The sequence below is a fragment of the Leguminivora glycinivorella genome, chromosome Z (genome assembly GCF_023078275.1).
Source record: "Leguminivora glycinivorella isolate SPB_JAAS2020 chromosome Z, LegGlyc_1.1, whole genome shotgun sequence".
Classification (NCBI taxonomy): Eukaryota; Metazoa; Arthropoda; class Insecta; order Lepidoptera; family Tortricidae; genus Leguminivora; species Leguminivora glycinivorella.
Window position 1 is genome coordinate 39,504,357 of NC_062998.1, and position 12,639 is coordinate 39,516,995.

Sequence of the window (12,639 nt, forward strand, 5' to 3'; positions counted from 1 at the left end):
TTTCGTCAGGTACCACGGCGGGCGGGTGGTCTAGTGGTAAAGACGTTAGCCGCGTATGGCACTGGTCCCATCGCGAGCTAGTAAGCTATAAGCTATTGGCTATAAAAACGAACAAAAGATAAGCACTCCCGTGCAAATAAAAGAGACACGGCGATTTTGATAGCTCACCGCTGGGCGAGTAACTATAAACATCGCCGTGTCTCTTTTATTTGCACGGGAGTAACTATCTTTTGTTCGTTTTTATAGCCGATAGCTCATAGCTTACTAGCTCGCGGTGGGACCAGTGCCTAAGCTGAAGACCCGGGTTCTCGATTCCCGGCTCGGCCACCAGTGGGTCTTGTTGTTTTTTCTTTCGTGTATGAGATCTATTTCAATTTATAATTTATATATAGTAGTGTGACTTCTTGAAAAAAGAACAAATCATAAAAAAATCAATAAAATAATTTGATTTGTTCCTTAGTTGTACCTTAAAAATAATTAGAGAAAATGAATGTATTACATTTGCTTCACGATTTTATGTTTATGTTTCATTGGTTACGTAAACAGCAAGTAGGTAGGTAGTTAATGCATTTTACCTGATTAAAATATTTCAAGGAGAATTGGTACATGGGGTCTATGTCGGCGAGCTGTGCCACGGCAAAGTACAGGACAGCGCCGCGGGTCGCTACGGGTCTATATTTCTCTCTCGCGGCAGATATGCTGATCTCAGTGGCTTCGGTTTCTTCCAGTCTTGCGTTTATAATTTCCGAAGTTTCCTGTTATGATCACGCACATTTATCCATACTTATAATACATATTATAAATGGGAAAGTGTGTGTGTCTGTTTGTTTGTCCGTCTTTCACGGCAAAACGGAGCGACGAATTGACGTGATTTTTTAAGTGGAGATAGTTGGAGGGAGTGACATAGGCTATACTTTTTGTATCTTTCTAAAGCGAGCGAAGCCGCGGGAAAAAGCTAGTAGGTTATAAAGGAAACCAATGAGGAGGCACACTCAAAGGTTATGATAGATGGCGCAACCCTATTAGTCCATACATGAGAGCGAGAAGATGATTTGTTTTTTCTCTCTCACATATGAATTACAGTGACATGCCTAGAGACTTGCACAGGCGCCGCCTGGCGGGATTAAATGTCAGTGTGCCTCCTCATTACTATCGACTCAGCAGGAAGTTCGAACCAATGAAATAGTGTGCGCTATGCGGGAACTAAATTAGGTTCCCTTACGGAAGCATTTTAACATAGTCATCAATTAGGTAATTTTAACTATAAAATCAATTATACATTATATATGGGTCATTCCAGGCGATTTCAACAATCGAGTGTGCTGCATGATTTTTGATTTGAATAAAAAAAATTGAGGATATACTTCATAGTGGCAAAAGTGCTGAACCACCACCATTTATTTTTTTTATCTTTTAATTTCCAAGTTTTGCCCATTTGAAGTTAACAGTGGGGTCAAATTCCTGCTTGTACAACATCAGACTTAACTCTTTTTCTATGACAGCTAGCGAAATAATTATTACTTTGTTTGATTAGGTAAGAAATGTGGATATTATAATGTATTAGCTAGCTAGACACCAACCTTACTCTCGTTGAGTGTTTCGATGAGTTCTTCGTCGTCGAGAATGTTCCCCGAGGAGGCGTAGAGCAGCTTGAGTATCTTGTCCTCTATCTCAAGCAGGGTCCCCTTGTCGGCGTTGATGCGCACTATCAGCTCTGTGCGCAACAACTCCAAGTCTGGCCGCTCTAGTCTCACCACATCTCTAGTTTAGGTAAAATACACTTTACACTGAATAAATAAATAAATATTGGGGGACATGTTACACAAATCAACCTAGCCCCAAACTAAGCAAAGATTGTACTGTGTGCTAGACAACGATACACTTACTTATATACATAGAAAACATCTATGACTCTGGAACATATATCAGTGTTCATCACACAAATTAAATGCCCTTACCGGGATTCGAAGCCAGGACCGTGGCTTAGCAGACAGTGTCACTACGCGCTAGGCCAGACCGGTCGTCACAGTAGAAATCACGTTATCATAAATAATTTTGCCAAAGCCGATAACGTGCTACGGCGTAGCGTAGGGCGGAGCAGAACTCGAATTATGACATGAAGTTGATTATGATTAAGTACTCGCATTTTGCCTTACGTTCAGTTATATTTTGGTGAGCTAGTTGCATAGAAATTGATTAGATTGTAATACAACCAGTGAAATGAAGATCAGACTTATTAAGGACGGTTTCAGGTGCTATTACGTTACGTGCTTTTCTGTGTTACGAATGCCGCTCGCGAGAATCGCTCTGATAAATCGGTGTAGCTAGCTTCAAATCAAGATCAAAAATATAGTAAACTTTACTAACGCCAAGAGCTGATCCTCCAATCCAGACAGGGTGACTGTAAAGTTGACCAGCGTCACTTGGATACATATCTCGGGCATGTAGTGGGGGTTGGCGAGTTTGGTCGTCATGTATAAGCGGAAATTGGTGTCGTATTCTATGTCACTGTCACCCAAGTGTATGAGCAGTCTTCCTGCCTGTGTGCAACATATATTAAAATGTATGAATACCACAGATGTCATATATACCATAGATCAAGCAAACGTATCTAGTTAGCTTGTCAAATGAACTCAGTGAAATCCACTGAGTTGTCCGTCTTTACTCGCAGCTTGCAGCTTTCGGGCGTCAATTTTTGTAAGTTGAAGTCAACCAAAACATAAAAAATGCCTCGTTACGTGATATTCAATTGCAACAACACAAAAATTATGAACAATCAAGAGCCTGAGACATATTTAAAATTACAGGCAAGAATCAACTTCAGTACAAAATTTGACACGCTCGGCCCCTATACAAATATATGAATTTGTTTCTTCTATCTAAATTAAGTTCTGTGATGAATACTATCAATATCTTAATTACATATAAAATTTAATTCAAAATAATATATGATCAAACGAGCTTCGCAAGCGAAGTTCGATCGATATTATATGACTCGCTTCATTGTTCGATATAATTATTAAGTTTACATTATTGTAGTTTATTTAATCTACTGGCAACATATTGCACGCTTATTTTAGAGATTTATAAAAAATAAGTATTTCAATTGCCTCTAAACCTTCCCCCCACCCTCAGGTCGGTGTCAACCGGCGGTGGCATGCTCATTATTTTCAGAGATTATTCCAAGCAAAACTTTGGAATCTGGGTGTATCGGGAGGAGGGTAATTATATCTTCCAATGAAGCGAGTCATATAATATCGATCGAACTTCGCTTGCGAAGCTCGTTTGACCATATATTATATTTCCTCGCTTGTTCGATATAATTATTAAGTTTACATTATTGTAGTTGTTTAGAGACAAAGTTTTGCGGATGGCAATTGTGAAAACAAAATTAAATATTTATCATTCAATTTTGTTACATAATTATTACTAAACAACTAGCAATTACATAATTATGTAATTTATACACAAGATCAGTCTTATTCAGTAACACAGTTCATAATTAATTATAGCAAACTGATCTTGCAAATAGGTCTTCGTCAACTATTTGACGATGGCAGAATTTAGGAAATATTTGCGAGGTTGAGGTCCAACCCGCAGTTTTTCTGATAATGTCAAACATTGACCCCTGCCGAAACGGCAGTAGACGTGGTAGCATGGCGAGTGCCTGTGTGCACTAAATGTTGCCACGTCCATCCCGATCTCCGCTAGTACTTGTTTTATCCACCTGCTTATTGACTGTGCCATCGCGTCCCTGTGAGGGCGCTTCGCAGTTAATAAGAGGTGTTCCGAGTTCGGAGGCCCTTTTATCGCTTGTTAGAGTGAGATACTCGCGAAGGACCAAAGTCGCGCGACACGTTTCTTTAAGGTACGAAAGGAACAGTATAAGTATGTCGGGGCAGATGGTTATATCTGACACGATAATTTTTACCCCATTTGGGTAGTGTATATTCACTCATTTAATCAGTAAGAATGTTGGCACGCGATGGGCAGTGCATAATGCCAATAATACGACAAGCTTTTTAGTACCTAGGTAATCTGCTCTATAGTCGTATTTGGATACCATTCATCAATGTAATCCAATACTATTTTTGGATCCCAAGAGTAAGTATATTTTGGAAAATTAGGTCTCATTTTAAATGTGCGTTTTAACAAACGTTTAACATGTTCTTTTTTTTTTTTGGTCCTGAGAAACAGGGATAATGCTGACCTTATGATTGTTTATGGATCCATAATATGACGATCCTGCGTTAAACTGGTCCGTTAAAAATCTTAGAATCAACTTAATCGAACTACTAAAAACGTTTTGATCGAGTTGTGATCAAAATGTCCACCATAGTTTAAACCACGTTTAAACGAAACGTTATATTGCTGAATGGTATTTTTAGAAATAGATGCGATCACATGAAGTTTCCTCAGATAACCTTTACCGGAGAGCACCGCTGCACCCAGGAGAAGTAGGCGCTTGTGGAATGGATTCCTGGTGCTGTGATCAGAACAGACCTTATGTTCTTCGGGGCTCATGTAAATAATATCGGAATTTACTAGTGACATTAACAAAGGAAACTACGCTTGGGATTGCCAGACGGGGAAGCTAAACTTCCTGTTACTTTGTCATAAATTATCTTTTTTAAATATTTTAAAATGATCGGCAATGGAGGGAAACTATAAAAGTCTAGTGTAAAAGCATCTACAGCTGATGCATCTGGGTCTTTCCACCATGATAAGTAAGTGTACATTTGGCATTGGAGCGAGAAGAGAAAAGATCAATATCAGGCTCACCAGCAGTATACATTATGCGTAGCAGTATAAACGCTTCATGAGATAGTTCCCATTCAGTATCGAGATTCACATTTCGTGATACCCGGTCTACTTCTATATTGTCTTTCGTATATTTAATATTTATATACGATGCAAAAAAACCAAAGGTTTCGCTTCTTCGCACCACTGCCAAATCCGTCTGAAAGGGTCGTTCAAATTCCGAAATTGAACGCTGCCCATGCGATTTTCATCGCTTATATCAGTTATAGCTTTCGTATTGTCTATACGAATTAATATAAAACAGTCACAACGACGGTCATTAAAGAAATATTAAGAGGTAAACATACTGCTAACATTTCCAATTGGTTTATGTGGAAAGCTTTTTCCTCGGATCTCGACGCTCCGTGTGCAAGAGAATATAATATTCATCCCCCAGTTCGGATCATTTAATATTAGTTTCGGTAATTTTATTTTCTTACTATAGTTTGGGTCGCGTTGCAATGCTAGACATTTTTGGCGTTCTAGAATTTTAGTATATAGCCACCCAAATTTAGCTGCAGGGCATGCGTCAATAAGTACTCCGATCAGTTGAGATAATTCTCTAACGGAACAAGAGTGTAGTGACAGAGATTTTCTAACCATCACGTCGATTTTTCTCTCATTTTTCCCGTAGGTAAAAAAAACCGACTTAGTTGAACATAAAACCTAAGTCTCGACAAACCTGTCGCGGTTTTAATGTCCTATTAGTATAGTTTATGACAAAGCACAAGCATTCTAGTAGGTTAACGTTTTCGTTTCGTAAACACTCTACATAAGAGTACCCGACACATAAAATACCGCGCTAAAAAAGACCATAAGACAAAGCCGTAAATTCATTTAAGTTGATAAACTAGGGTTTTCATCTTCAAAATGGACGCTCAGATATTTGCGGCAATGTCTCGCAATAAGAATCAGTGGGTAAGCTTCCTTCAAATCAACTGTAGCCATGAAGCTACCTGTTGGTAAGTATAAGCTTAACAGTTGGTCTGTGGTTTTCCATTTTGAAATGTTCTCTAGGAATAAATTTGTTCAGCTTTTCGAGATTTGGAATAAAACGTTTGGTGTCATTAGATTTTTGTGACAAAAACGTTCTCGAAATAAACTGGACAACTGCATCCAGCTGAATTAAATTTTGGACGTACCTCCATAACGGCTTTTTCACTACTTGCCCAATTTATTTGGGGTACAACGTCTTGAAAAACTGGACGTTCAAAAGTTACCGAGCAACCGTTTTTAAGAGGCCTTATTCCTAAAGACGAGCGTTTTTGGCAAAATGTAACCTTTTTCATTCAAAATTATAAAGAAACTATAAATGATTATTAAAAAACTGATAATGTTCCTTAAAGAACATATCTTAAGCTAGGTAATAATTAGATAATATTTTAAAATATGTCTTTTTATACTTCAAAAAAATCAGTTTTTTCGGAAGACGTTTTCAAATTTCATAGTGGGATAACTCGTTTCGAATCGTGATTGTGCTGTTAAAAATGTCATTTGGGGTAATAAATGATCACAATCCTATTTATTATATCCTATACGAGGTAATCAACTATTGACATTTTAAGATTTATTTGAAATGGATGATAAATAACCTTCCGTGTCTTCCCCATTTTTTCGATAAAAAGAGGTTTACATTATATATTTTTCCTGCGGTTCCTGCGTATATTATAACTCTTAAAAAAAATATCCTAAACTAGAACTTCTTGTTGACATAATAAAAAAAAATCATACATATAGGACATACCTTTCTGTCGATAGACATTTTTTTAAAGCACCTAAAATTCGAATAAAATACACTGTGCTGACACGGGCCCGCTCAGTCTGCGCCGAGCGCTCGTAGGCAACGGACCTCTGGGTTCGATCGTCCGGCGCTCTTTGCTTTCGTAAGCAGCTAGATAGTTCCGAGAAATGCTGTATACTGCGACTAAACAAATCTTGATCCTGTCAGTGGCAAACAAGCATACGGTCCGCCTGATTTTTATACATGCAATTTTTTGCATTTCAGATGGTTATATGGATTTCAATTTTTACTTGAAATCTGATGAGAGTTTGAATTTTTACTATATTTCGGGACCAGGACGAGGTTCTGGTTCTCATGATGGAGTCAGGAGATGGTCAACAGAACTGCTATTTTACTCATCATAACTCCACCATGTTTGGGCTCATTGGATTTGGGCTGACGAGCAGAATCGATATAGATGAGGTCCAAGGTCTCATGATGGAGTCAGGAGATGGTCAACAGAACTGCTATTCTACTCATCCTAACTTCACCATGTTTGGGCTCATTAGATTTGGGCTGACGAGCAGAATTGATCTAGATGAGGTCCAAGGTCTCATGATGGAGTCAGGAGATGGTCAACAGAACTGCTATTCTACTCATCGGAACTCCACCATGTTTGGGCTCATTGGATTTGGGCTGACGAGCAGAATCGATCTAGATGAGGTACAAGGTCTCATGATGGAGTCAGGAGATGGTCAACAGAACTGCTATTCTTCTCATCATAACTCCACCATGTTTGGGCTCATTAGATTTGGGCTGACGAGCAGAATCGATCTAGATGCGGTCCAAGGTCTCATGATGGAGTCAGGAGATGGTCAACAGAACTGCTATTTTACTCATCATAACTCCACCATGTTTGGGCTCATTGGATTTGGGCTGACGAGCAGAATCGATCTAGATGAGGTCCAAGGTCTCATGATGGAGTCAGGAGATGGTCAACAGAACTGCTATTCTACTCATCCTAACTCCACCATGTTTGGGCTCATTAGATTTGGGTTGACGAGCAGAATTGATCTAGATGAGGTCCAAGGTCTCATGATGGAGTCAGGAGATGGTCAACAGAACTGCTATTCTACTCATCGGAACTCCACCATATTTGGGCTCATTGGATTTGGGCTGACGAGCAGAATCGATCTAGATGAGGTCCAAGGTCTCATGATGGAGTCAGGAGATGGTCAACAGAACTGCTATTCTACTCATCATAACTCCACCATGTTTGGGCTCATTAGATTTGGGCTGACGAGCAGAATCGATCTAGATGAGGTCCAAGGTCTCATGATGGAGTCAGGAGATGGTCAACAGAACTGCTATTTTACTCATCATAACTCCACCATGTTTGGGCTCATTGGATTTGGGCTGACGAGCAGAATCGATCTAGATGAGGTTCAAGGTCTCATGATGGAGTCAGGAGATGGTCAACAGAACTGCTATTCTACTCATCATAACTCCACCATGTTTGGGCTCATTAGATTTGGGCTGACGAGCAGAATCGATCTAGATGAGGTTCCAGGTCTCATGATGAAGTCAGGAGATGGTCAACAGAAGTGCTATTCTACTCATCATAACTCCATGTTTGGGCTCATTAGATTTGGGCTGACGAGCAGAATTGATCTAGATGAGGTCCAAGGTCTCATGATGGAGTCAGGAGATGGTCAACAGAACTGCTATTCTACTCATCGTAACTCCACATGTTTGGGCTCATTAGATTTGGGCTAACGAGCAGCATCGATCTAGATGAGGTCCAAGTTCAGGACTGTCAGGAGATAATTCAAGTCCTGAAGTGTGGCTCTGGTTACTCTATAGTTAAGGGGCGTTCATTAATCACGTCATATTACATTTTTGGCCTATTTTAAACTGGCTGACAATAATAATGAAATCTTACTTACTGGTCTAAAAATCTTATCTTACTTGACTAAAAATTATTTAATACAATGTCTCTACTCTATTTAATACAAACTTTGGGATTAGTTGACAAAGCGGACCCCAGGATCCCATAAGCCGTGGCAAATGCCGGGATAACGCAAGGAAGATGATGATATTCGTCTTTGGGTCAAAGGAACAACATATGCATGCAAAATTACAGTAAATCGGTTCAGTAGTTTTAGAGAAAATTGGCTGTGACAGACGGACAGACAGAGGCACGAGTGATCCAATAATTCCTTTTTCCTGTTTGAGGTACGGAACCCTAAAATAATAGCGCCGAAATATGATTTTTTGTTTACTACCGTTTACCACTAGGTACTATCCATACAGTGTACAGTCACCGGCATAAATAAGTGATGATTTCTGTACCTTGTCATATACTCTTTGAAATGTCATACGAAATTGTCGAACGATCTATAGCGACTAGGTATAGAAATCTCATCACTCCTTTATGACGGTGACTGTAGCACAGAGAAACAAAAAAAGTAATATGTTTCAACCCCAACCCTCCCCCTTCTCCATCATGATGATAGTTGGTGATTTTTCCATTTTTTACCCCCTTAGGAGAAGAGTATCCAAAAACGCTGCTGAAATCACTTTTCTCTTATTCTCTAATTTCAAGTCTATAACAAAAAAAAATCATCCCCCTACAAACTTGCACCCCATTTTTATGCCCTTATGGGTTGAAGTTTTCATAATCTATTCTTATCTCTTGTAAACTTTAAAAAAGAATCCCCATGTAAAACCAAAAGAATTGTTACTAGCGATTAAATTCAAAACTATCAAGATTATTCTTGCCTGTGTTGAAACACGCGTTGCGTTGCCGGTGCTCGCGTACCGAGCGTCAACGCCATCTATCGATGGCTATTTCACGAATTTGATGAGCGCTCAAAGGAATAAGGGCTCTTTTGATGTTATTTTTGACCAGCAATCATAAAAAATATTTTATTTTACCAGCGTGAGGTAACTGACTCATTGTTGAGGAGTGGCACGGGGCTTGATCTGGCCCGCTGGTCTGGCTGGAGGGTTCGGGGTTGGTTGACTGCTGTCCTTCTCTGGGCTCCCCCCCCCGTTTTCGACTGGAAACGAGGAGGGCCTGACCCGTTTCCCTGAAACTGGTATTGATTGCGCGCCGACGTTGTTGTCGAAGTTGATGGAGCCGTGTTGCTCTTTCCCGAATATACAGACTTTTTTATCTGTAGCCATTGTTTCTCAGTTACTTTTGAGGCTTTTATTTTTTCCGGGAGTTTACTTCCATAGAGTAAATCGCCCGCATCTTGAATTATGATCAAGAAGGGTTTTTATAACCTGGGTGTGACAATGACAAGCCTTGTACGTGCTTGGGTTTTGCAATAATGCAAGTCTGATAAGATGCGACAACTGTCGCTTAACAGCTTGGTAGCAGTGATCTTATATATCATCAGACGTCAATAGAACAGTAATAGCTCGGTTTATGGCTGTAATGCCTACACCCAACTGGCAGCTGCCACAAACAGCATGGCTGTAATGGCCGCAGAAATTTCTGCATGAAGCATCAAAATGCTTAAAAAAGCGTACAATTTTCGGAGATAAGGTATTCTTTTAATATCTTATCCTTCAAATCTTTGGTAAACCCTTGCGGACTAATGATAACCAAGGGGAGGCTAAGTTACCGTGAATTTTTCCCCAAATATGGTTGTATGGTCGGTATATAGCCTCACCTAAACACGGTAACCAGGTCTGGGTCCAAATCAGGTACTTTTGGAGCTGAATTTTCAGGAGTTGAGCCTGGCGCCGTACCCGCAGGGTGTTGCGTCTTCAGATAAGATCTCCGGAACATTCTCGATGTATGGAGAATTCGAGTCCTGGTAATCGAGTTGGTTGTCCGGAATGTACCATTTCGGTCTCCGTGTCTTCTTGTTCGAGAAAGCAACGATGCTTTCTGAACAAACAAAAACCAAGCCATAATTTAGTTTTATAAAAACTAAAATAAAAATAGTACCAAAATTGTAGGTACGAGGGTCATGCCAAAAGAAATTAGATACTCAAAATTTACATACTTTATTCTTTATTACAGCTATCTATTTTTTCGAAGTATTCACCGTGAACACGTATACACGTTTTCATCCGTCTAAACCACTTAGAAAATACCGATGACCACTCTTCTTTAGACACCTCAGAAATTTCATAATTATACGCAGCCAACGCATCTTCTTTGTTCTCAAATCGCCTTCCTTTTAATTTTTCTTTAATTTTAGGAAAAAGATAAAAATCACAGGGGGCTAGGTCAGGGGAATATGGGGGTGGGGCAGAATAGTCACGTTTTTTGAGCTGAAATAGTCAAGTGTTCTAGCGGAAGTGTGCGGGGCAGCGTTGTCGTGGTGCCAGAGCAGGTGCCGGGTTCCTGACTTCGGCCGCTTGTCACACCAAGCTGACAGTACTCTTGGGGCACAAACTGTCACATACCATTCTGAATTAACTGTCTTTTGATCTTCTAGCACTATTGTAGCAATATGTCCCGTCTTGCAGAAAAATGAGGCAACCATTTGTTTTTGTGTGCTTCGGGTTCGGCGACATTTTGTTGGCGTCAGCTCATCTTCAAAACACCATACTGTGGACTGTCGCTTTGTTTCGGGATCGTAGTTATATAGCCATATTTCGTCACCAGTAAGTATATCATATACGTTTTTGTTCTCGCCTGCGTCGAATTTATCTATCATAAATTTGCACCAATCCACGCGACGGTCTTTCTGTAAATCGGTGAGCTTGTGCGGCACCCATCTTCAACAACGCTTATGAAGAGACTATGAATTATAGTTTGCAATGCTGCTGATCCAATGCCCAGTTCACGCTCGAGCTCTACATATGTAATTCGTCGGTTCGCACGAATATTTTTTTCCACAGTCTTTACATTTTCTTCAGTGACTGCGGTTGGCGGCCGTCCGGTCTTCGCCTCATCTTCAAAGCTCTCCCGTCCTCTTTTAAATTCAGCAAACCAATTGAAAACAGTTGCACGCGAACACGCAGACTCTCCAAATGTCGAGACTAAAAGTTCAAAACACTCTTGAGGTGTTAAACCTTTTTTAAAGTCATAATATATCATAACACGAAAATCACGTCAAGTAAGCTCCATTGTTGCGGAAAATTCCCGCCAAAATTATTTAGAAAAAAAATAATTAAAAAAGGAATCCTAAGAATTTCCAAGTGTTCCATTTTTAAATTTATAAGCAGATAACCTACCTTTACATTGGTGTATAACTGGCCAGTATCAATCAAATGACCATGGAGTATCTAACTTCTTTTGGCATGACCCTCGTACACTGAGAGAAAATACAACCAGTTTCATGTTCGTTCAACAATTTTTTTTGGTTAAAATAGCACCTACGTGCTCTTTGGTTCAAACAACAAGCTACTTGTCATTTGAATCGGCAATATATTTGAATCAACAAGTCGATTTTATAAAAACAACCTGACACATATTGTTTTAAACATACGTTTGGCTGATTCAAACGGATAAACCGCAACAAGTCGAACTTGTTAAATTCACAATGCAAATTTCTCTCAGTGTAGATTCTACCCATATGCGCGAATGCGCGTCTTACTTAGTGTTATCTCGCGGATAACATTCAGTAACTAATGTTCATATCAACATGTGTTCGTAATAGAATCACCATGTCTTACATGAGTTATGCCTTCGTGTTGACTCACGGTCAACCCCCAGGCTCGCGTCTTGTTAAAAGTACGCGTTGTGTGATCATCCGTAGATGATGATAAAAATACTAGTCCACTGTTTTTCTTCGTTAGTGCGTTTTACGCTTTGGCATTGCCAACGACCAAGATAAACTTATTATCAAAAGATAGTGCAGTGGACGCGTGCGTCTGTTGCCGTGCACGAAAAAATAATGAGCATGCCACCGCCGGTTGACACCGACCTGAGGGTGGGGGGGAAGGTTTAGAGGCAATTGAAATACTTATTTTTTATAAATCTCTAAAATAAGCGTGCAATATGTTGCCAGTAGATTAAATAAACTACAATAATGTAAACTTAATAATTATATCGAACAATGAAGCGAGGAAATATAATTAAAGATAAAATCTCAATAATATTGTACAGGACAGACCTGGCCCCGTAGCCGAATGGCATTTCTGCGACGTGA

At 39.7% G+C, this 12,639-nt stretch overlaps 1 protein-coding gene across 1 annotated transcript in view; it reads right to left on the minus strand.

Moving 5' to 3' along the window:
* The window catches only part of LOC125240486 (dynein axonemal heavy chain 6), a 104,969-nt gene that overhangs the window by 32,385 nt on the left and 59,945 nt on the right, over window positions 1–12,639 (minus strand). The window contains exons 54-56 of the mRNA XM_048148380.1: window positions 2,368–2,540; window positions 1,581–1,761; window positions 576–755 (exon numbers count right to left, since the gene is read on the minus strand). Coding sequence (XP_048004337.1) covers window positions 576–755; window positions 1,581–1,761; window positions 2,368–2,540 — 534 coding nt within the window. The remainder of the gene's footprint in view (window positions 1–575; window positions 756–1,580; window positions 1,762–2,367; window positions 2,541–12,639) is intronic.